The 24,242-nt window shown below is 38.8% G+C and overlaps 1 protein-coding gene across 4 annotated transcripts in view; it reads left to right on the forward strand.

Annotated features, from left to right (window-relative positions):
* Nucleotides 1-24,242, forward strand: part of PHF3 (PHD finger protein 3) — a 95,372-nt gene that overhangs the window by 38,265 nt on the left and 32,865 nt on the right. For 3 of the 4 annotated variants that reach the window (XM_027550846.1, XM_027550849.1, XM_027550848.1), the window contains one exon: nt 19,477-19,638. In XM_027550846.1, the coding sequence (XP_027406647.1) occupies nt 19,477-19,638 (162 nt within the window). Of the gene's footprint in view, nt 1-18,496; nt 18,592-19,476; nt 19,639-24,242 lie in introns of those variants that run through there. The other variant, XM_027550847.1, reaches the window with a different exon arrangement.

A 24,242-nucleotide genomic window follows, 5' to 3' on the forward strand; every position in this document is an offset into this window, starting at 1 on the left:
TTATGTTTATTAGAATTCATTACTTATATTTTCCAAGTTACAGCAATTCTCTTATGTGTTCTAAATTTACTGCAAATTGATACTTTTTCTTTAAGTTTTTAAAACTTTTCAGTTTTTTGGTACAAATGACATATAAAGTTGTGTGGTATTTTAAATGCATATCTTGGTGATTTGATACACATTGTTAAAGAATTCTCTCCATCTAGTTAATTAGTATATCTATCACCTCATATATTTATCTTTGTGTATGTATGATAAGGACATTTAAGTTTGTTTCATCCTGTATAATTGAAAGCAGTTTCAGTTATGCAGTAGAGTGGTATTGAATATAGTCACCATCCATGCTTTTACATTAGCTCCTTAGACCTTAATCATTTTACAGCTGAAAGTTTGTACCCTTTTACCAACCTCAGTCTCATTATTTCCCCTGGGAAACTACCTTTTTACTCTTTTTGTCTAAGTTTGACCTTTTTTTAGATTCCGCATGTAAGTGATTGCTGTGTAGTATTTGTGTTTTCTTTGTCTGGCTTATTTCACTTACCGCAATACCTTCAGGGTCCATTCGTGTCATCCCTAATGGCAGGATTTCTTCTTTCTCATGAATAATATTCTACATTCTCATGAGTAATATTCTACAGAGTATATATATTCCACATCTTTATCTAGTCAGCCTTTGTTAGATGAGGTTGTTTCCGTATCTTAGCTGTTGTAACTAATGCTGCAATGGATGTGGGAATGCAGATATCTCTCCAGTATCCTGTTTTCATCCCCTTTGGATATATACCCAGCAGTGAAATTGCTTCATAGTATGGTAGTTCTAAATGCTTGTTCAGTCACGTCCTACTCTTCGCAACCCCATGGACTCTAGCTTGCCAGGCTCCTCTGTCCATGGGATTATCCCGGCAAGAATACTGGAGTGGGTTGTCATTCCCTCCTCTAGGATATCTTCCCAACCCAGGGATAGAACCCATGTCTCCTGAATTGTGAGGTGGATTCTTTACTGGCTCAGGGGTAAAGAATCTGCCTACAATGCAGGAGTTGTGGCAGAAGCCGTGGATTCTATCCCTGAATTGGGAAGATCCCCTGGAGAAGGAAATGCAATCCACTTCAATATTCTTGCCTGCAAAATCCCACGGACAAAGGAGCCTGGCAAGCTAGAGTCCATGGGGTCGCCAAAGAGTCAGGCAGGCCTTAGTGACTAAAATAACAACATGGTATTTCTATTTTTAGTATTTTGGGGAACTTCATAGCGATTGCAGCAGTTTACATTCCTGCCAACAGTACAAGTGTACTTTTTCTCCACATCCTTGACAACACTTATATTTCTCTTGTTTTTTTTTGAAGATAACCTTTCCGACAGGCATGAGGTGATATTTCATTGTTGTTTTTATTTGCATTTCCCAGGTGATTAGGGATTGTTGGCACCTTTTCATGAATTTATTGGCCATTTATTTGGATGTCTCCTTTGGTAAAATGTCTATTTAGTGCTTCACTCATTTTTTAATTGGATTATTTTCTTGCTGTTGAGTTGAATGCTTCATATATTTTTGATACTAACCTCGTATTAGCTGTAGGATATGCAAGTATTTGCTCCAGTTCTATAGGTTGCCTTTTCATTTTATTGATGGTTTCCTTTGTTGTGCAGAAGCTTATTAGTTTGATGTAGTCACACTTGTTTATTTTTGCTTTTGTTGCTTTTGCTTTTAGTGTCAAATCCAAAAAATTACTGCCAAGACCAATATCAGGGAGCTTTTTCTCTTATGTTTTCTTCCAGGAGGTTGTATGTTTTCGTGTCTTATGTTCATGTCTTTAACTCATTTTGTGGTGGTTTTTGTGTGTGGTATAAGATAGTGGTCTAGTTTCATCCTTTACATGAGCTATTCAGTTTTCCCAACACCATTTATTGAAGAGACTACTACTTTGTGTATTCTTGGCTCTGTTGTCATAAATTAATGACAGTGTATGCATGAATTTGTTTCTGGGTTCTCAGTTCTATTCTGTTGATCAGTGTGCTTGTTTTGATTGTTTTATGGTATGATGGATATATGGTATGTATGATATAGTTTGAAAATGGTATAGCTTGAAAACAGGAAGTATGATGTCTCTAGTTTTGTTCTTCTTTCTTAAGATTGCTTTGGCTATTCAGGGTCTTTTGTGGTTCCATACAAATTTAGGATTGCCTATTCCATTTCTGTGAAAGAGCCATTGGAATTTTGTTAGGGACTGCATTGAATCTGTAGATTGTTTGGGGCATGTTATTAATAGATATTTTGTTGTTCAGTTGCTCAGTAGTGTCTGACTCTCAGTGACCCCCATGGATTGTAGCCCACCAGCCTTCTCTGTCCATGTAATTTCCCAGGCAAGAATACTGGAGTACGTTGCCATTTCCTTTTCCATTATTAGCTATGTTCTTCTCCAAATATCTAAAACATTAAAATGTAGCACAGGCAGTGAAGATTTCATTTTTGGTAAATTTCAGTCTTCAAAACCAATAGCTTTAATCTTTGGTTTTCTAAATTCTTGATGTCCTTGATGAAGATTCTTTAATCTTCATCTTTTAAAAAATATACATATAATTCTCTTTCCACTTGATGCAGTTTACTAGATACCCCAATTTTTCTTTTAGTATTCACATCAGCAAAAATATCAATAAGAAGATGAATTAGGTTGTTCAGTTAAATTCAACCTAGTGAAACTGCTGTGTTAACTCTGTTCCAGCATCCACTTACAGATATATATCCAAAAGGAATGAAAACAGGGACTTGAATACTTGTACAACAATGTACAGCAGTATTGTACCCAACAGCCAAAAGTGTCCACTAAGCAAAAGCTGATTTCCTCCTTGATACAAAGCATCACAGAGCATGTCCACATCATTATTTAGTTTGGACAGAAAGAAAGAATATTCCTGAGGAGATTCTGCCAACTGTTGTTGTACCAAAGAAACATCCTGTTTTAGTTTCTCGGCCACTTCTCCAGATTTCCATGGGTAATAATTCTTTTTTCCTATTTTCTCCTTCTAAAAGTCGATAAAGCTTGTGAGTAGAATAATCCTTGGTATCAAAGGTATTCCCAGGATTTATCTGCTGAGATACTGATGGGTCTGTTAGCGTTTTCAGTCACTGCTGGGGCATCAAATTACTTTGACTAAGTACTTGAACCAAGTTTTCAAGCAGACAATTCATGTCCTAATGCTTTCTTAATTCAGTTTCATGTGATGATGGTACATGTTCAAATGATGCCTTTTGTTTTATCAGCTGATTTAAAAATAACTTTTGTCTGGCTGTGTAATAGTCTTGTTTACTCTGCAGATCAAATCTCCCTTTCTAACTGGCATATTCAATAACTGGACACTTTTTTTTTTTTTTACCATAGCAGGCAAAAATTTTGTCTTTATGTGAATGATTTATTCATCAAGTATCAGAACTTCACTGTTGAAGCTAGGAATTTTAGCATCCAGATTATCTTTGCCAAGAGCCTTGCTAGTGAGGCTATGAAGATTCTTCTTTGCCCATTTTATACCTGATTTCAAGCTCAAATTATTTGCTTACAAGTGAATTAACTAATGTTGAGCAGAAATGTATGTCAGCTGAAGTCCATAGCAGCCCAGGAGATGACTTTTACTGATATTATATACAACATTAAGTAGAATGTAAACTCCATGAGGGCAGGAATTTGTCACTGTTTTTGATATATCTGTAATTCCTGTAACAGCAGCTGAAACACACAGTGAATGTTCAGTCTTAAGCACAGCTTGGATAAACAGATGCGTGAGTATATACAAAAATTCAGGGTTTCCAAATTTTTATCTCAAGAGATTAGAACCACCTTATAAATTTGACTCCAATCAGGAAGTTACCATGAGTAACGAAAGAAAACGAATAACAAACCTCTACTCCATATCACCATTCAGGTATGATCTAAATCAAGTCCTTTGATTATGCAGTGGAAGTGAGAAATAGATTTAGATAGAGTGCCTGATGAACTATGGACGGAGGTTCGTGGCATTGCACAGGAGACAGGGATCAAGACCATCCTCAAGGAAAAGAAATGCAAAAAAGCAAAATGGCTGTCTGAGGAGGCCTTACAAATAGCTGTGAAAAGGAGAGAAGTGAAAAGCAAAGGAGAAAGGAAAGATATACCCATTTGAAAGCAGAGTTCCAAAGAATAGCAAGGAGAGACAAAAAAGCCTTCCTCAGCGATCAGTGCAAAGAAATAGAGGAAAATAACAGAATGGGAAAGACTGGAAATCTCGTCAAGAAAATTAGAAGTACCAAGGAACAGAGATGGGCACAATAAAGGACAGAAATGGTATGGACCTAACAGAAGCAGAAGATTTTAAGAAGAGGTGGCAAGAATACACAGAAGAACTGTACAAAAAAGATCTTCACGATCCAGATAATCATGATGGGGTGTGATCACTCACTCAGAGCCAGACATCCTGGAATGTGAAGTCAAGTGGGCCTTAGAAAGCATCACTACAAACAAAGCTAGTGGAGGTGGTGGAATTCCAGTTGAGCTATTTCTAATCCTGAAAGACGATGCTGTGAAAGTGCTGCACTCACTGTGCCAGCAAATTTGGAAAACTGAGCAGTGGCCACAGAAATGGAAAAGGTCAGTTTTCATTCCAATCCCTACGAAAGGCAATGCCAAAGAAATGTTCAAACTACGACATAATTGCCTTCATCGCACACACCAGCAAAGTAATGCTCAAAATTCTGCAAGCCAGGCTTCAATAGTACATGAACCGTGAACTTCCAGATGTTCAAGCTGGATTTAGAAAAGGCAGAAGAACCAGAGATCAAATTGCCAACATCCGCTGGATCATCGAAAAAGCAAGAGAGTTCCAGAAAAACATCTATTTCTGCTTCATTGACTATGCGAAAGCCTTTGACTGTGTGGATCACAATAAACGGTGGAAAATTCTTGAAGAGATGGGAATCCCAGAACACCTGACCTGCCTCTATTGAAACCTGTATGCATGTCAGGAAGCAACAGTTAGAACTGGACATGGAACAACAGACTGGTTCCAAATAGGAAAAGGAGTTCGTCAAGGCTGTATATTTTCACCCTGCTTATTTAACTTATATGCAGAGTACATCATGAGAAACGCTGGGCTGGAGGAAGCAGAAGCTGGAAACAAGATTGCTGGGAGAAATATCAATAACCTCAGATATGCAGATGACACCACCCTTATGGCAGAAAGGGAAGAACTAAAAAGCCTCTTGATGAAAGTGAAAGAGGAGAGTGAAAAAGTTGGCTTAAAGCTCAACATTCAGAAAACTAAGATCATGGCATCTGGTCCCATCACTTCATGGCAAATAGATGGGGAAACAGTGGAAACAGTGTCAGACTTTATTTTGGGGGGGCTCCAAAATCACTGCAGATGGTGACTGCAGCCATGAAATTAAAAGACGCTTACTTCTTAGAAGGAAAGTTATGACCAACCTAGACAGCATGTTAGAAAGCAGAGATATTACTTGCCAACAAAGGTCCATCTAGTCAAGGCTGTGGTTTTTCCAGTGTTCATGTATGGATGTGAGAGTTGGACTGTGAAGAAAGCTGAGCGCCGAAGAATTGATGCTTTTGAACTGTGGTATTGGAGAAGACTCTTGAAAGTCCCTTGGACTGCAAGGAGATCCAACCAGTCCATCCTAAAGGAAATCATTCCTGAATATTCATTAGAAAGTCTGATGCTGAAGCTGAAATTCCAATACTTTGGGCACTTGATGTGAAAAACTGAATTATTTGAAAAGACCCTGATGCTGGGAAAGATTGAAGGCAGAAGAAGGGGATGACAGAGAATGAGATGTTTGGATGGTATCACCGACTCAATGGACATGGATTTGAGTAAACTCTGGGAGTTGGTGATGGACAGGAAGGCCTGGCATCCTGCAGTCCATGGGGTCTCATTGAGTCGGACAGACTGAGCAACTGAACTGAGCTGATCGGAACTCCGTATCACAGTAGCATTGGCTAACTCCTTCAAGAACCCAGAGTAAAATAATCCTTATAGTTTTTAAAAACCAGAGATTATAAGGAAGTATCCCGACATGAAACAGCCAAACAACAGAAAAACTACCTGCTCAGAAAGATAGAATTAGTAATGCATCAGAGCTAAAGCTGCAATACAACAGATAAATGTTACTGTGTAAAAGAAACTTTGACATTAAATAGTGATTGGAAACAATCTTAATTGCACCAAAAAGAATAAAATACCCAGGCATTGTATTTGAGTTTTGATGCAGTTAGGTTATGTTTTCAATCTGCTGATGTTAATAGGAATTACATTGGTTGTTATAGGAGTTACAGACATATCAGAAAACATTGTCAAATTCCTGCTCTCATGGAGTTTATATTCTATTTAGTTTTGTATAAACTATCATTAGAGTCTTTTCACGGGGTGCTATGGATTAAGGATGTTAATCAGTTTTACATACTGAAAAATACGTAATCCTCTAAGAACTTTTTGCTTAACCTCATTTGTTTCTGGTTTTCTTTTATGTTTGAATAAAAGCAAAGAATGAAGTGCCTTGTTGGGATCTGGTTCATTGCAGTGTGAAAATAAATAAAGCTAAGATTCATATTATAGGAGAGTTAGTCACTTCTTTTCACCCAGTTCCTGTTTTATGGTAACATTCTCATTAAAATGCATTCCAAGCACCAGCAGCATGTGATTCCACAGTTGTAAGGTGTAATGATTTGCCAAAAAGTGGTTGGTGCTCTTTGGTTGGTGCTCTTTGTTCATTTAAGAAACAGTTGTTGGGTGCCCATCATGTGCTGGAGGATACAGTTGGGTTTGAGACAAAATCCCTGTTCTGGAGCTTCTAAGTAGAATGTAAGGTGATAGAGACTGTCTGGTTGGTTGTTTGGTGGCCAGCACCATCTCAGAGAGTTGGGCTGGTTAGGGCAGCTCTGTGGGTGGAGGTGACCCAAGAGAAGCAGTGTGCTTGGACACATATAGTGGCCAGCCTTTTGAAGATCGTGGGTTCCTGGGTAAGGGAAGAACATTCCTAGTAGAGAAATAGCAAATGAAAAGTATACTTAATTTAAGTGGTTGTTAGTTAATCCTTTTGTCAGATTAAAATAATCCAATGTTAATAAGTAGTTCTACAGTTGATCCTTGAACAGTGTGATTTAGGGATGTCAGCCTTCAGCACAGTCAAAAATCTTGAGTATAATGTAGAGTCTGCCTTCCATATCAGAGGTTCCTTGCTGTCCACAGTTCCTCCGTATCTGCGGTTCCAAGTTCAGAGGTTGAGCCAACCATGGATCATGTGATCATAAATATGATCATAAATTTATGATCATATGGATGGATCATAAATATTTACAGTTGAAAAAAAAGTTGTGAATAAGTGGACTCCTACAATTCAAACCTATATTATTCAAGGGTCAACTATAGTATCTCCTTGGGTTGTGTTTATAAGAATACCTTAATATTTAGTTTTTCGGCCAAGTTGAGTCTGTAATTAGTGGATTATGTAAATCAACTGTAAGACAATGATTTCCAACCAACCAAGGAGCAGATTCTGAAGCAACTCAATACTCCCCAGTACCCACTTAACACTCCAGTTTAACTTAACTCTTAAGTTTTCTGGAGTTGGCTGGGTGTGGCCAAGTGCTTCTTCTATGTGCTTCTTAGAATTATGGAGTGGAGCTAATTCAACTGAAAAATTGTTATGTACATTTTGATATTTTCCTTAATTTCATAATGTTACCTGATAGTTAAAAAAAAAAAAAAAACAACCCTTTGGTACATTTTTTTGCCCTTATATCCTATACTTAGGTACATATTTAGATATTTATGAAATCAGATACTTAGGTATTTATGATATTAGGTTTTTGTGTTTTCTGATTAGGTTTTCTTTTTAAAAAACTTAATTAATTAATTAATTTGACTGTGCTGGGTCTTAGTTGTGGCACATGGAATCTATTTCCTTCACCAGGAAACAAACCTGGGCCCCTACATTGGGAGCATGAGGTTTAGCCACTGGACAATGAGGAAAAGTCCCCTCTGATTAGGTTTCTATTTTCTGTATTTCATGGATATGATATGTAATTAACATAATGGAATATCTCTTTTTCTCTGTGCTTGGTAGAAGTCTGAAAGAGTCTCTGTCTAGGTCCTTACAGTTGAGTTTCAGTGTTAGCCACATATCACCTTTTATATTTATTCATCAGTATAGTTGTCTTGCCCTGTTCTTTTTGTGTGTTTACTACAAACTCCTGGAAAGAATTTTAATGCTCTCACCCCTAGTATCTCTCCTCCACATTCTGATTTCACTCTCATCAGCTGCTTTGGGTTGCAAGCAGTGTCACTCTGCCAGATGCGATTTTTGGTTCACCATTCCTGGTTATTCTCTCACCTTCTTGTCTTCTCTCAGTTTCTTCTGATTCTCCTCTTCATCTTCTTGACCTCTAGGCACTGGAGTATTTCAGGATTCAGATTTTAAGCATCTTCTCTATTTCTACTCACTTTTATGGTGAATTGAAAAGTGAAAATGAAAGTGAAGGTTGCTCTGCTGCTGCTGCTGCTAAGTCGCTTCAGTCTTGTCCAACTCTGTGCGACCCCATAGACGGCAGCCCACCAGGCTTCCCCGTCCCCGGGATTCTCCAGGCAAGAACACTGGAGTGGGTTGCCATTTCCCTCTCCAATGCATGAAAGCGAAAAGTGAAAGTGAAGTTGCTCAGTCTTGTCCGATTCTCAGCGACTCCATGGACTGCAGCCTACCAGGCTCCTCCGTCCATGGGATTTTCCAGGCAAGAGTACCGGAGTGGGGTGTCATTGCCTTCTCCCCCATGGACCTGCCAGGCTCCTCTGTCCATGGAATTCTCCAGGCCAGAATACTGGACTGGGTAGCCATTCCCTTCTCCAGGGGATCTTCCCAACCCAGTGATTGAACCCAGGTTTCCCACATTGCAGGTGGATTCTTTACCCTCTGAGTCACTGGGGAAGCCCTAATTTTATGACTTAAAACACGCTTTGTAATTCAGCTCTTAAATATATATACTCCAGACTCCTGTATTTACTTCTTTGGCTGTCTGTTGGGCATTTTAAGCTTAATGTCTAACACTGAACTCGTGGTACCTGCTTCTCCAACTCCCAGTTCTCCTTGTACCACTTTATGCCTACAGTGTCCCTCATTTCTAGAAATGTTAACTTCTTTGGAGTTGCTTAACAAAAAACATTGAAGTCATTTTTATTTCTTTCATGTTCTGTATTCACTTGATCAGCAGATCCTGTTGGCATTGTTTTTAGAATATGTCCAGACTCTGGTATCTCATACAGTCTCACTTAGTTCACTGCCACTGTGGTTTTAGTCATTACCATTTCTCATCTGGATTATTGCATTAGCCTGGAAGTGGTTTCCCTGCTTCTGCCTCTGGGGTTTTTGTCCCATATGTTTTCAGAACAGCATCTAGAGTAATCTTGGAGAGTTAGATCCTATCACCCTTTTATTCACAATGCTCTGGTCCCTTTCCATTTCACACAAAGGAGAAAACTAAAGTTCTCCTGGCCTATGAGACTGAACCTAGCTTGCCCCCTGTACCTTTCTATTTTTACCTGCTCTTCTCCCCCTTTTTGCTAATCTGGCCACATAGACTTGCCCCCATTTTTCTGTTCTTTCACCATCCTGGGCATACTCCTGCCTCAGAGTCTAGGTACTTGATGTGCCTTCTAACTAGAAAGCTACTCCCTCAACTTGTTCTGCTTTTGCTGAAAATTCACCTCGGCATTGCTGTCCCCAGGCTCTTTCTGGCCTGAGCAGTGAGCTTTTCTCCTGGCCTGGAAGCTCTTGGCAGGAGACAACCAGTACCAGTATCCCCGGCTCTCCCTGGCCTCTCAGTTTAAAATTATAGACCACTGTTTGTTCCCTTCTTTGTACTCCCCATTCTTCCCTTTTGTTTATACACTATATATCTTTTTTATTTGTCTCATCCTAGTTAAAAGGAAGCTTCATGGCAACAGTTTTTAAAATTTTTCCTGTTTTTTGGAAAACATCAAAGCAGTGAAGTGAAGTGAAGTCACTCAGTTGTGTCTGACTCTTTGCGACCCCATGGACTGTAGCCTACCAGGCTCCTCAGTCCATGGGATTTTCCAGGTAAGAATACTGGAGTGGGTTGCCATTTCCTTCTCCATCAAGGCAGTGAGACTAGTATAATAAATGAACCCTCATCTACCTGTTACTTATACAGTTAGTTAATATTAATAGTTCTTCTTTTTCCATTTAAACCCCACTCATTTCTCCTTCAGCACAGTTCAGTCACTCAGTCGTGTCCAACTCTTTTTGACCCCATGGACCACAGCACACCAGGCTTCAGTCCTCCTTACCTCCCCTCAACCAAGATTATTTTGAAGAAGAGCTCAGAAATCATATAATTTCATTTGTAAATATTTCAGTATGTATCTCTAAAATAAAAGAATTCTTTATTTTTAAAAAAATCATCAATATTATCCTGTCTAAAATAAAGATACATTTTAATGTTTCCAAGTATGCAGTCAGTGTTCATTTATTTACCCAGTTCCCACACATTTTTCCTTTTACGGTTTGAATTGGAATTGAAATAGGTCAATATGTTCATATGTTCATTTGGTTGCTATGTGACTTTAGTATGTATCAGTCTATGTAAATGCTTACCCCCCATAACGGTTACTAAATGGCCTCCCAGCTGAATCCTCCTGCCCTTGCAGGAGGTGCAGGAGAAATGGGTTCAATACCTGGGTCAGGATGTTCCCCTGGAGAAGGAAATGCAACCCTCTCCAGTGTTCTTGCCTGGGAAATCCTATGGACAGAGGAGCCTGGAGGGCTATCGCATAGGGTCTCAAGGAGTCAAACACAACTGAGCGACTGAACATGCACACACTTTTCTATTTCTAATCCCTTACTTCTTCACGTTTAGCGGAGAAACCGGGTTGTTTGTCTTGAGAATTCTGTGTCATTGGTATCTGGAATAATCTATGCCAGCATGTGACACATAGTAGGTCCTCAATATTTTTGAATGAATTACTATAAAGGTACATAATTTATGGTATTTTAGGATGGAATTAAAATGCTCAAAAGTTAGGGAATGATTATCATCTCACTTTTATAATGTGGTAGAATCATTTTGGCAATAAGAGAAATTATTTTGACAGTTGGGGAGGGGTCAGAGTGAAGGGTACTTAGGGCTACAGAAAATGGTTTGAAAAATAATTATAGTATCTGCTAAGATATTATAATGGCTACTCTCTTATGTTTTCAGTCAAGCATTCAGTCAGGCACATGTTAGTATAGTTTTTACAGTAGCCTTTCAGTGGAGGGAGATACGACCTACGTTTTCCCAGTGAACTGAGGTTCAGTTGGGGAAGCAGAAGGAAAGTGAGTGGGTGCTGAGCATTAATGTTTTTCTTCATAAATTTTATAGAATTAGGCACAATTCTTTAAAATCAGGTACATGTATAACTTTACAAAGGGAAGATTTAAAAAGTGGCACCAGTGATTATGTATTTTTGGGGGAAATTCTTTTTGACAAAGTGTTTTTAATGTGATATGGATTAGAAAGTATGAATAAGAAGAAGGAGAAAGCTGCTTTCTGAAATACCTATCGTTGCATTTTGGTGTATGTTTTATTGGTATGTGTGTGAGAACATAAAGTTTGGGAAGCAGTTTTACCATGTGCACTTCTTTCCCTCAAATAATATGCCTTTAACATTGAAGGTTCTAAAGATTTGCAGTGAAAAAACTGTTTTAACATCATTTAACCTTTTAGTCTTTTAGATTTAGATTTAGTCTTTTAGTGTCTTTTAGATTTGTTTGATAGAAACTCTCTGTGAAATACTAATCAGTTTTTCCTAAAGCATGAATTGTTTGACAAAAGTCGAAATATTTGTTTAAATACTTAAATATTTGACAAAAGTGAAAATATATGTTTAAATATAAGACTTTAGAATGTGTTAAATTTCAACAGAAAGGATGGATAATTTAATCCTGTTGGAGTAACTGAAGACAGTATTCTGAAGAAAGATTATGAGATAATCGGAGAAGGCAATGGCACCCCACTCCAGTACTCTTGCCAGGGACGGGGGAGCCTGGTGGGCTGCCATCTGTGGGGTTGCACAGAGTTGGACACAACTGAAGCGACTTAGTAGCAGCAGCAGCAGCATGAGATAATACTAAAATAAAGGTAAACGAGGGAAAATACTTGCATTAAATAGGTAACGCAGATATTACACAAAGAGTTCATATAAATTATTGAAAGAAAAACGCATTAAGACAAGCCTAGACGAGAAGGCCGAGCTAAAAAAAATACAGAAAAGCAGTATGTATGTCAGGCTTATAATAACTGTGTTTCTTTTAAAAATCTGCAACTCAGTGTTAGTAAGTTCTTAATTGAGACTTAATATGAAACTTTTTGCGCTGTAAATTGTTTATACTCTTTATCAAAAGACATGGGTTGAGGTTGAAAAATAGAATATATAAATTTGCCTTCTTTGACTCAGTAAGCTTGTGTTTTAAAATTTATTGTAAAGAAGAAGTTTAAGAGGGAAAAAAGGTAGTAGCATTATTTGTATTTTTAAAATTATTCACCCCCAAATGACTCATTGTATAGATAACACACAAATTGATGACGTGTGTCATAACGTGGACTCTGTTTGGAAGGAGCGTGTGAATCATCCATAAAGGAGACACTTTCTGAAGGGAGGCCCTTAGAGGCTGAGTGGTGGTCTGCTGCTGTGTCAGAGGAGAAACCTGAGGGGGCTCTGTTACGAGGATATATCTGTGACAGTTTTTATTTTACTTCACATCACAAACTCTGAAATAGATATGTAACCTTTATCGTTGTGACTTTGCAGAGAGACCATGCTCTTTAGGTTTTTCTCAAGTCTGATAATTAGGGCCAAGTTTCATAATAGAGGAGATAAGTTCCTAGAAGCAGTGGAGTTTGGCCTTTGTACTGCCAGCGTGAGTTGAATTAAGGCTTGTCAGATGTGACGTCTCTGCAGTACTGTGGTTCTCCCTTCTGTATGGTGTAAAGTGACTTAAACTTACGCCAGTTTTGAGAAATTTAATAAATTTTACTTAAACAAGGGAACATTTCACCTAAAAATGGGCACAATAAGGGACAGAAACAGTAGAGACCTAGTAGACACTGAAGATCAGTAAGAGATGGAAGGAATACACAGAAGAACTGTACAAAAAAAGATCTTAATGAATCGGCTAACTATGGTGGTGTGATTCTGGAGTGTGAAGTCAAGTGAGCCTCAGGGGTCACTGCTGTGAAGCTAATGGATGCAATAGAATTCTAGTTCAGCTCAGTCGCTTAGTCGTGTCTGACTCTTTGTGACCCTGTGGACTGCAGCATGCCAGGCCTCCCTCTCCATCACCAACTCCTGGAGCTTACTCAGACTCAGGTCCATTGAGTCAGTGATGCCATCCAACCATCTTATCCTCTGTCGTCCCCTTCTTCTCCTGCCCCCAAGCTTTCCCAACATCAGGGTCTTTTCCAATGAGTCAGTTCTTCGCATCAGCTCACCAAAGTATTGAAGTTTCAGCTTCAGCATCAGTCCTTCCAATGAATATTCAGGACCAATTTCCTTTAGGATGGACTGGTTGGATCTCCTTGCAGTCCAAGAGACTCTCAAGAGTCTTCTTCAATACCACAGTTCAAAAGCATCAATTCTTTTGTGCTCAGCTTTCTTTATAGTTCAACTCTCATATCCATACATGACTACTGGAAAAACTACAGCTTTGACTAGATGGACCTTTGTTGGCAAAGTAATGTCTCTGCTTTTTAATATGCTATCTAGGTTGGTCATAACTTTCCTTCCAAGGAGTAAGTGTCTTTTAATTTCATGGCTGCAATCACCATCTTCAGTGATTTTGGAGCCCCCCAAAATAAAGTCTGTCACTGTTTCTGTTTTTTCCCCATCTGTTTGCCATGAAGTGATGGGGCCAGATGCCATAATCTTAGTTTTCTGAATGTTGAGTTTTAAGCCAACTTTTTCACTCTCTTTCACTTTCATCAAGAGGCTCTTTAGTTCTTCTTTGCTTTCTACCATAAGGGTGGTGTCATCTGCATATCTGAGGTTATTGATATTTCTCTCGGCATTCTTGATTCCAGCTTGTGCTTCATCCAGCCCAGCATTTCTCATGATGTACTCTGCATACAAGTTAAATAAGCAGAGTGAAAATATCAGTCTGTTGTTCCATGTCCAGTTCTAACTGTTGCTTCCTGACCTGCATACAGATTTCTCAGGAGGCAGGTAAAGTGGTCTGGTATTCCCATCTCTTCAAGAATTTTCCACAGTTTGTTATGATCCACACAGTCAAAGGCTTTGGCATAGTCAATAAAGGAGAAGTAGATGTTTTTCTGGAACTCTCTTCCTTTTTCTCTGATCCAGCAGATGTTGGCAATTTGATCCTTTGGTTTCTCTGCCTTTTCTAAATCCAGCTTGAACATCTGGAAGTTCACGGTTCATGTACTGTTGAAGCCTGGCTTGGAGAATTTTGAGCATTACTTTGGTAGCATGTGAGATGCGTGCAATTGTGCAGTAGTTTAAGCCTTCTTTGGCATTGCCTTTCTTTGGGATTGGAATTAAAACTGAACTTTTCCAGTAGTAGGATTTCCAGTAGAGCTATTCAAAACCCTGAAGAATGATGCTGTCAAATTGTTGCACTCAACATGTCAGCAGATTTGGAAGACCCAGCAGTGGCCACAGGACTGGAAAAGGTTGGGCCTCATCCCAATTCCCAAGAAGAGTAGTAAAGAATGTTCAGACCATTGGACAGTTGCACTCATCACCTATGCTAGTAAGGTCATGCTTAAAATCTTGCATGCTAGGCTTCAGCATTACCTGAATCAAGAACTTGCAGACGTCCGAGCTGGGTTTAGAAAAGTCAGAGGATCCAGAGACAAATTGCCATTCCCTGGATCATAGAGAAAGCAAAGGAATTCCAGAAAAACATCTACCTCTGTTTCATAGACCATGTTAAAGCCTTTGACTGTGTGGATCATAGAAATTGTGGAAAGCTCTTAAAGAGATGGGAATACCAGACCATCTTACTTGTCTCTTGAGAAACCTGTATTTGGGTCAAGAAATGGAACCATGTATGGAGCAACAGATTAGTTCAGGATTGAGAAAGGAGTATGACAGAGCTGTCTTCTGCTGTCATTCTGTTGATTTAACCTATATGCTGAGCACATCATGAGAAATGCCGGGCTGGATGAGTTACAAGCTGGAATCAAGGTAGGCCGGAGAAACATCAGCAACCTCAGATATGTGAATGATACCACTCTAATGGCAGAAAGCGAAGAGGAACTAAAGAGCCTCTTGATAAGTATGAAGGAGGAAAGTGAAAGCTCCAGCTTAAAACTGAATATTAACAAAACTAAGATCATGGCATCCAGTCCCATTACTTCATGGCAAATAGAAGGGGAAAAGGTGGAAATAGTGACAGATTTCCTCTTCTTGGGTTCTAATATCACTGCAAATGGTAACTGTAGCCATGAAATCAGAAGATTATTTCTTCTTGGCAGGAAAGCTATGACAAACCTACAAAGTGTGTTGAGAAGCTGAGACATGACTGCCAACAAAGGCCCGTATGGTCACTGTGGTTTCCCCAGTGATCACTTATGGCTGTGAGAGCTGGACTGTAAAGGAGGCAGAGTGTCAGAAGAATTGATGGCTTCGAGCTGTGGTGCTGCAGAAGACTCCTGAATGTCCCTTATACAGCAAGGAGATCAAACCAGTCAATATTAAGGGAGATCAACTCTGAACACTGGTTGGAAGGACTGCCGCTGAAGCCTGAAGCTCCAGTATTTTGGCCACCCAATGTGAAGAGCTGATTCATTGGAAAAGTCTCTGATGCTGGGAAAGATTGAGGGAAGAAGGAGAAGAGGGCATCAGAGGATGAGATGGCTGGATGGCATCACTGACTCGATGGATATGAGTTTGAGTAAACTCCGGGAGTTGGTGATGGACAGGGAGGCCTGGCGTGCTGCAATTCATGGGGTTGCAAAGAGTTGGACACGACTGAGCGACTGAACTGAACTGAGAATAAACAGAGATTTGAAAAGAGAACAGATTCTATGTCACTGCTTTCTATTCATTTTCTTAGTGGAAATTGTTGGACTGAACTTTCCAAAACTTAAATATCTAGTTGGATGGGTTTTACAAGAGATTGTTCATTCTATACTCTGATTTACTTTAATCAGACAAATGGATTAGAAGAAAGAAATTTCAGGTACATTTTTAATGGAAGATTTGTTCTTGGGAGAATAGAGGGGAAAAAGAATACATAAATTGTGATGGTGGGGTCCATAATAGGGGAGACTGTGAACCAAAGTCCACAGTTGCTAGGTGCCAGATTCTGTTCTAAGCCCTGCACTCACACTGACGTAATAATTACAGTGCACCGCTGACCACTAGCATGATCTCTGCTTCATAGAGCAGCTTGAGGCACAGCAAGGTTAAGCAGATGCATTGGTTTTGGGGGGCGTACTGCTTGAGAGCCCTGGAAATGTTCAAGACAACCTAGAGCTTGATTTTTTTTTTTTTTTTGCTTCTCGGTGTTATGGAGAGACCAGTGTGATTGTGGCACTGTGAGTCAGTGGTCAAGAAGTGAGGAAAGTGGGTGGGGGCTGCTCTTCTCTGGATCCCGGAGGCCTTGGCTGGGATTTTGAAAATGTATCTGAAGTGTGTGAACATACATCTGTATTGGTAAGGTTTGGAGGATAGAAGAATGGTAACATGATATAACTTTATATTTTGAAAGAATCTAAGATATAGTTATGACGTCTGGAAAACAAACTGTGAGTATGAGTATGTGTCTGTGGCGGGTGGCCATGGAGGATCCTGGGACACTGAGGGGCTTGATGGGAGATGATGGGGGTGTGGGGAGAAGGTGAACTGTGGGAGTAGTCAGTGGTGATCAGACAGGTGATGTGTTTTGTAGATAGAGCTAGCAGGTTGAGCTGACCCTTGAATGTAGGATATGAGGAGAGAGGCGCTGGGGATAGTTCTAGAACGTTAGCATTGAGCAGCTGGGTTCCATTACCGGGACTGTTTCAGGAGGGCAGTTTTACTGAGGGGAGGGGAAATGGGTAGAATCAGTGTTTCTTTTCTATGTTGACATTGAGATACCTGTTTGACAACCTAGTGGACATGTTAGATCACACTCTTAGGAGGTCATATGTGAGCTTGGAGCTGGGGAATATAACTTTGAGAGTCAAGTGAGTATATATGGACTGGATGAAATCATTTAGGGAGAAGTGAGTACACATAAAGGGGAGATGGAAAGACTGAACCTTTTAAGTCCTTTGGTGTGTGATACCTGCAAGAAGAATCTATAAAGGGTGTTGAGAAGTAGACAGTGAGGGAGGAGTGTGTGATGTTCAGAAATCAAGTGAGAAACGGGTTCAGGATGGGTAGAGGGGTCAGCTGTAGCTGCCAGGAAAAGGGAATAAGGTAAAACCTGGTAATTGACCTCTAGATTTGTCTTTGCTAAATCCTGTTGATCCTGCTGTGCAGTATAGCCCTAAAATTCAGACTGCCCTTTTATAATCCTGGCAATGAACACTGTTAATCAGGTTTTAATCACTTTTCTCCTGGACTGTTTTTTGAATTATTACTTTCCCTCCTGATTACAATACAAAATGCATGTTTATTATAGAAAATATACAGTGATTGAAACCCCGCTTCCCCAATTCCTTACTCCACCTTACCACCAGATAGTCACAGATAACCTTCCTTCCCCCATCCATTTCTATCTCTTCATACATGTATGCATATAATGCTTAACTTTTGCTTTTTAAAATAAACATGGTAGAACTAATTATCTAATGTTAGAGATTCTCTGAGAATGTGTATGAATGTGTGGCAGCATCCATCATGGTGGAGTAACCTTCTAATGGAACTCCCCACGTTTCCCCCAATTATATCTTAAATATATTAAAAAAAATCTCAAATAAAATATGAGAGTCCTGATGAATTTTCCAAAGATAAATTCTTCTCTAAGCCTTTAGTACATATAGCATAGTGATAAAAAACATGGACTCTGTTTTTGAGAGTAACCCATGCATATAGCAGGAAATGTGGAAAATAGGGAAAAAGTATATTATTTTATAGAATAATTGTTGTTATAATTTTCATCCATTTCTTGCTGATCTTTTTTTTTTTTTTTTTTGGTTTGTCTAAATGTGCATGCACAACATTTTGTTTGTTACTAACAAGGATCACACTATGTTTTCTAGCCAGCATTTTTTCATAATTTATTCTCTCTTCTATACTTATATAATATTTTGGTCAAAGTATATAAGGAGTTTCATAATTCTGTTTGTTGTCAAATTGCTCTTCAAAAGGATTGTACCATTTGAAAGTATATTTATAAAGAATTTTGTTCTCTTTAAATTTTTAGGATAGACCACTTTCTTGTTGAACTCTTAAATGAAGTTCTACTTGGATACAAAGATGAGGACTAGATAACTTCTTGAGGTTCCTTCTAACCCCTAGGATGAAGATAATAACTAACATTTGTGTAGTGCTCTAAAGTTACAAAGTGAGTTCTCATACATCATCTCACTTGATCCTCACAACAGCCCTGTGAGGTAGGTAGGACAGGTATTGTTGTTCTCGTTTTAGAGATAAAAGAAACTGGTAGAGAGGTTAAGGATTTGGTCAGGTTTTATTTAAGTGTTTTAGCAGGGACTTGAATCCAGGTCATATGACTGCAATAATCACGTTCTTTTCACAAGATTTTATACAACTGCACATTTAGAATTGCTGTATGTCAGCTAGTAAAATGACATTTGTTCGGTACAGAAATAAACCTGTTGATAATATAAATACAGTGTCTTGCATTCCTTTTCCATGCCTCCTCCCCTGCCATTAAATGAATGACTCTCTTTTGATTAGGGGAAGGTAACTTAATTATATAGTTATATTAAACATCTACTGTTTTCCCCAACTTGTGGGGGGAGGGGGAAGTTACATTGTGTTTTTCATTCTGTGTGTGTGTGTGTTTGCGTGCGCATGCACTTGATGTAACTCAAAAGTATATCTCCATTACTTAGTCTCACACATGTAGCATAAAAGTCTTCAAGGAATAGATTACAGCTAGAACTTGAATCTTTTGGTTCTAGCATGATCCTAGAATTGCAAGCTTTTCAGGGTATTTACTCTTTTTTGTACTTCTTTAACCAAACTTGGGATTAATTAAGTACTCCAGGTGTAGCTGCTTACGATGTTCACAGAGGTACAGTGAGTGATAAGTGAGAGTGTGTGACAGTGGAGGGCAAACCAAGAAGAATCACAGCTAGTCTTCTCTTTGACCAGTTGCCTCATAAGGTAGAAGTTTGTAAACTGAATTGGGAGCTTGTTAGTGGCATTATCCTATTTTAGGAAACTGTCTCACAGTGTTTTCTGTACTGCCTTTAAACACTTAACATCACCAATGTTTAAAAAAATTTTTGTTTTGTTTCTTTTTTTCCTAGTTGTTGGTCTTGACGATATTATGGATGAAGGAGTTGTTAAAGAAAGTGGCAATGATACCATTGATGACGAAGAACTGATTTTACCTAACAGGAATTTGAGGGACAAAGTAGAAGAAAATTCAGTGAGATCACCAAGAAAATCACCTCGTTTAATGGCACAAGGTAACTCTACCAAAGAGACCTAGCTAGGAAATCAAATGAGGGACAGATGTGATCGAGTGTAAACTTGCTGAGCAGTGATAGTATTTTCTTGGTGTTTGCTAACCTGAGGCATTTTGATCATCAGTTTTGAGATTGTATCAATCTGTTGGTATGATTTAAAAAAATTTTCGTTGAAATTACACGATTCAGAGAGTTGACTAGTATCTATGAGTTTCCAGTACTTGCTATCCTACTACTTTTTTCCCTTTTCTTAGAGAAAACTGGTTTTATTAATTATTGTTACTTTTTTGGTATTCCATGTCTCTTAAGTAACACATGTATATTGCTACTTCTTGACTATTCTGATGATTGTATTTATTGATTTCCCATTCTGGATGGTGAATTTAGCACTCTTTTCTCCTCTTGTTCCCCCATGAAACAAAAGTATATTTTCTCATTTTTCTAATAGATAATTTCACAAGATCAGTAGGAATTACTTATGTTATTATGAGTCAGTATGCTGTTAGTGATGATCCTTTTAATAAACTGTTCTATACAACTTTGTCTTTCTGATTTAATAATTGATCATTTGCTTATTAGTTTACACGTTTGCACACACAGCTTTTAATGTACATATCAGTAATTACACCCTAACTACTCTGCCAGTGATCTGAATCGTTTCTGAATATATTTGTGCATATCAGGCATTCTGTCATTTTCATCTTGCTGAGGAAAGTGTCTTTGGGGACCTTCTGATCTGCTGCTATGTGCAGTGCTATGTTAGCCCTATGTAAGCTAGAGGTGTGGTTCTTGTCCACAGAGCTCCCTTTACTAGTCTTCTGAGGATTCTGTTCTGTATTGCAGTTCCTATTTACTTTTCTTTGGTTTAGCTCCTTCGTTGGCCTCTTCTAGTAGTTTTGTGAGGAAAAGGAGTATGTATATATATATATTTTTAAACCTTGTATGTTTGCAAATGTATTTATAATCTGCTCTCACATTGGAATCATAGTCTGATTAAACATAGAATTCAGGGTTGCAAATTGTTTTTCCTCAGAAACTTGAAAGTGATACTCTATTTTGAGTCTGGGAAAATCTCTTGAATTATTTCACTGATTATTTTCCCCTTTATTTTCTCAGCTCTTGTTTCCTGAAACTATTATTCAAGTATTAGATAGTAGGGACGGGCTCTTCTATTTTCTTCACTTATCCACCTCTATCTTCTTCCTCTTCTTACTGAATTTTTCTCATGTTTATCCATCAACTTTTTCATCAAATTCTGAGTGTTCTTTTTTTGTTTTGGGAATAATGTTTTTTGTAGCATTTTGCCGTTGTTTCACGCATGTGGTATTTTATGTTGTCTTTCATAAGGTACTTCGGTTCAATTCAGTTCAGTCGCTCAGTTGTGTCTGACTCTTTGTGACCCCGTGAATTTGCAGCCAGGTCTCCCTGTCCATCACCAACTCCCGGAGTTGACTCAGACTCACATCCATCGAGTCAGTGATGCCATCCAGCCATCTCATCCTCTGTCGTCCCCTTCTCCTCCTGCCCCCAATCCTTCCCAGCATCAGAGTCTTTTCCAATGAGTCAGCTTTTCGCATCAGGTGACCAAAGTACTGGAGTTTCAGCTTCAGCATCATTCCTTCCAATGAATACCCAGGACTGATCTCCTTCAGAATGGACTGGTTGGATCTCCTTGCAGTCCAAGGGACTCTCAAGAGTCTTCTCCAACACCACAGTTCATAACCATCAATTCTTCGGCGCTCAGCCTTCTTCACAGTCCAACTCTCACATCCATACATGAACACTGGAAAAACCATAGCCTTGACTAGACGGACCTTTGTTGGCAAAGTAATGTCACTGCTTTTGAATATGCTATCTAGGTTGGTCATAACTTTTCTCCCAAGGAGTAAGTGTCTTTAAATTTCATGGCTGCAGTCACCATCTGCAGTGATTTTGGAGCCCCCCAAAATAAAGTCTGACACTGTTTCCACTGTTTCCCCATCTGTTTCCCATGAACTGATGGGACCAGATGCCATGATCTTCGTTTTCTGAACGTTGAGTTTTAAGCCAACTTTTTCACTCTCCTCTTTCACTTACCTCAAGAGGCTTTTGAGTTCCTCTTCACTTTCTGCCATAAGGGTGGTGTCATTTGCATATCTGAGGTTATTGATATTTCTCCCGGCAATCTTGATTCCAGCTTATGCTTCTTGCAGCCCAGGATTTCTCATGATGTACTCTGCATATAAGTTAAATAAGCAGGGTGACAAGATACAGCCTTGACATACTCCTTTTCCTATTTGGAACCAGTCTGTTATTCCATGTCCAGTTCTAACTGTTGCTTCCTGACCTGCATATAGGTTTCTTAAGAGGCAGGTCAGGTGGTCTGGTATGCCCATCTCTTTCAGAATTGTCCACAGTTTATTGTGATCCACACAGTCAAAGGCTTTGGCATAGTCAATAAAGCAGAAATAGATGTTTTTCTGGAACTCTTTTGCTTTTTCGATGATCTAGAGGATGTTGGCAAGTTGATCTCTGGTTCCTCTGCCTTTTCTAAAACCAGCTTGAACATATGGAAGTTCACGGTTCACGTATTGCTGAAGCCTGGCTTGGGGAATTTTGATCATTACTTTACTAGCGTGTGAGGTGAGTGCAATTGTGCAGTAGTTTGAGCATTCTTTGGCATTGCCTTTCTTTGGGATTGGAATGAAAACTGACCTTTTCCAATCCTGTGGCCACTGCTGAGTTTTCCCAATTTGCTGGCATATTGAGTCTGCACTTTTCACAGCATCATCTTTCAGGATTTGAAATAGCTCAACTGGAATTCCATCACCTCCACTAGCTTTGTTCGTAGTGATGCTTTCTAAGGCCCACTTGACTTCACATTCCAGGATGTCTGGCTCTAGGTCAGTGATCACACCATCGTGATTATCTGTGTCATGAAGATCTTTTTTGTACAATTCTTCTGTGTATTCTTGCCGTCTCTTCTTAATATCTTCTGCTTCTGTTAGGTCCATACCATTTCTGTCCTTTATTGAGCCCATCTTTGCATGAAATGTTCCCTTGGTACTTCTCATTTTCTTGAAGAGATCTCTAGTCTTTCCCATTCTGTTGTTTTCCTCTATTTCTTTTCATTGATCGCTGAGGAAGGCTTTCTTATCTTCTTGCTATTCTTTGGAACTCTGCATTCAGATGCTTATATCTACTTAACAGTGTTTTAAACTTTTTAAAATTTCTTCTCCTTTTTCTTTTATTTTTTTGCTTCTGTTTTTCATGTTAAGAGACTTTCCTAAAATGTCTGATCATTGGTAGTTTGCTCAGTGTTTAATGTTTTGTTGACTGTGAGCATTCTCTATGTTAATCTGGCTGTGTAACTTTTTGGAAGAATCCCTGATATTAGAATTTAGATTGTTAGATTACTAGCATACATGGAAACCCTTTAGGGAAGCTGACGGGGGCATCTCAGCTTTCAGCACATAGAGATTCACATAATCTTAAAAATTTCAGTGTACTTTACAGCCACTCTTATTTGTGCTTAATGTTCCTTAGTCTTGAAACTGTTTTTATACTCCTTAAAGAGTAAGCCTCTGGTCTTGGATAAGAAACTGGGAAGAGCAGTTGCCCAGTAGATGGAACAGAGGAGAGGGAGCGTGGGGTCCAACTGCTTCTTAAATAGCTTGGCTTTCAATTCCTCATGTGAACTGCCTGCCTTCCTCCCTGTTTTAGGATCATCTGGGGTCACCAGTTCCTAAACCTTTGGAGATGCCAGTGGTGTTGGTTTGGCCAGCCCTGCCAGTTAGTGTTTGCCTTGGGGGGATTTTCTGCATCAGTGTTTGATCATCTTTGTTTGGCTTCCTAAATTGTCCCTGTTTACTCTTATTCTTCCTTTTCTTTTAGATTTGTAGTTTTGGATAGTTTTGATGTGGGGTTTAAGAAGTAAATTAACTGAGATGTATATATTTACTTATCTTTTCCTCACTTTTTTTTTTTAATTGGTTATTTGGTAGATATTTGTGACTTTGAGAAATGAAAGAATAGAATGAACATTACAGACAACGATAAATGTGTGGCCTATGTAGTCTGGCTTCAAACTAAGGCAGTTCATAGTTAGAGGAGATAGTTAAATTATCCTTTGCTAAGTAATCAATTACTAATGAAAAATAGCTTTTTGTTTAAATACCTTCACAGTTGTATGTGCTATTCATTTATCAACCACTTAGATAATGGGTTTTAAAAGTTTTTCATTTATTTCAGGGCAGATAAATATAGCAGAGTTATAAATTATTACAGACTGCTTTCAAAACTTTAAAAATCATCAAAGTATTGATAACAAATCATAAAAATTTTAGTTATTTAAAAATGTTCATGTATCTGAGCTTGAGTGGTTCATAATCCAGGAAGTAATTTTTTAAAGTTGTTGGGTACCTACCTGAAGACTAGATATTGTACCAAGTCTTGGGGGGATTAGGAAAGGTCTCTAAGGTTAGGATGACCATATAATTTATAATCCAAACGGGGACACTTGAGTGTCGTGACTGCAGGCATTTTCTAGGGAAGTTAGAGACGGAGGAGGACACGTAACGCCTTCTGTAAGACAGTCACAGCTCAGGGTTAGTGATACGTGACAA

The sequence above is a fragment of the Bos indicus x Bos taurus genome, chromosome 9 (assembly GCF_003369695.1).
Source record: "Bos indicus x Bos taurus breed Angus x Brahman F1 hybrid chromosome 9, Bos_hybrid_MaternalHap_v2.0, whole genome shotgun sequence".
Classification (NCBI taxonomy): domain Eukaryota; kingdom Metazoa; phylum Chordata; class Mammalia; order Artiodactyla; family Bovidae; genus Bos; species Bos indicus x Bos taurus.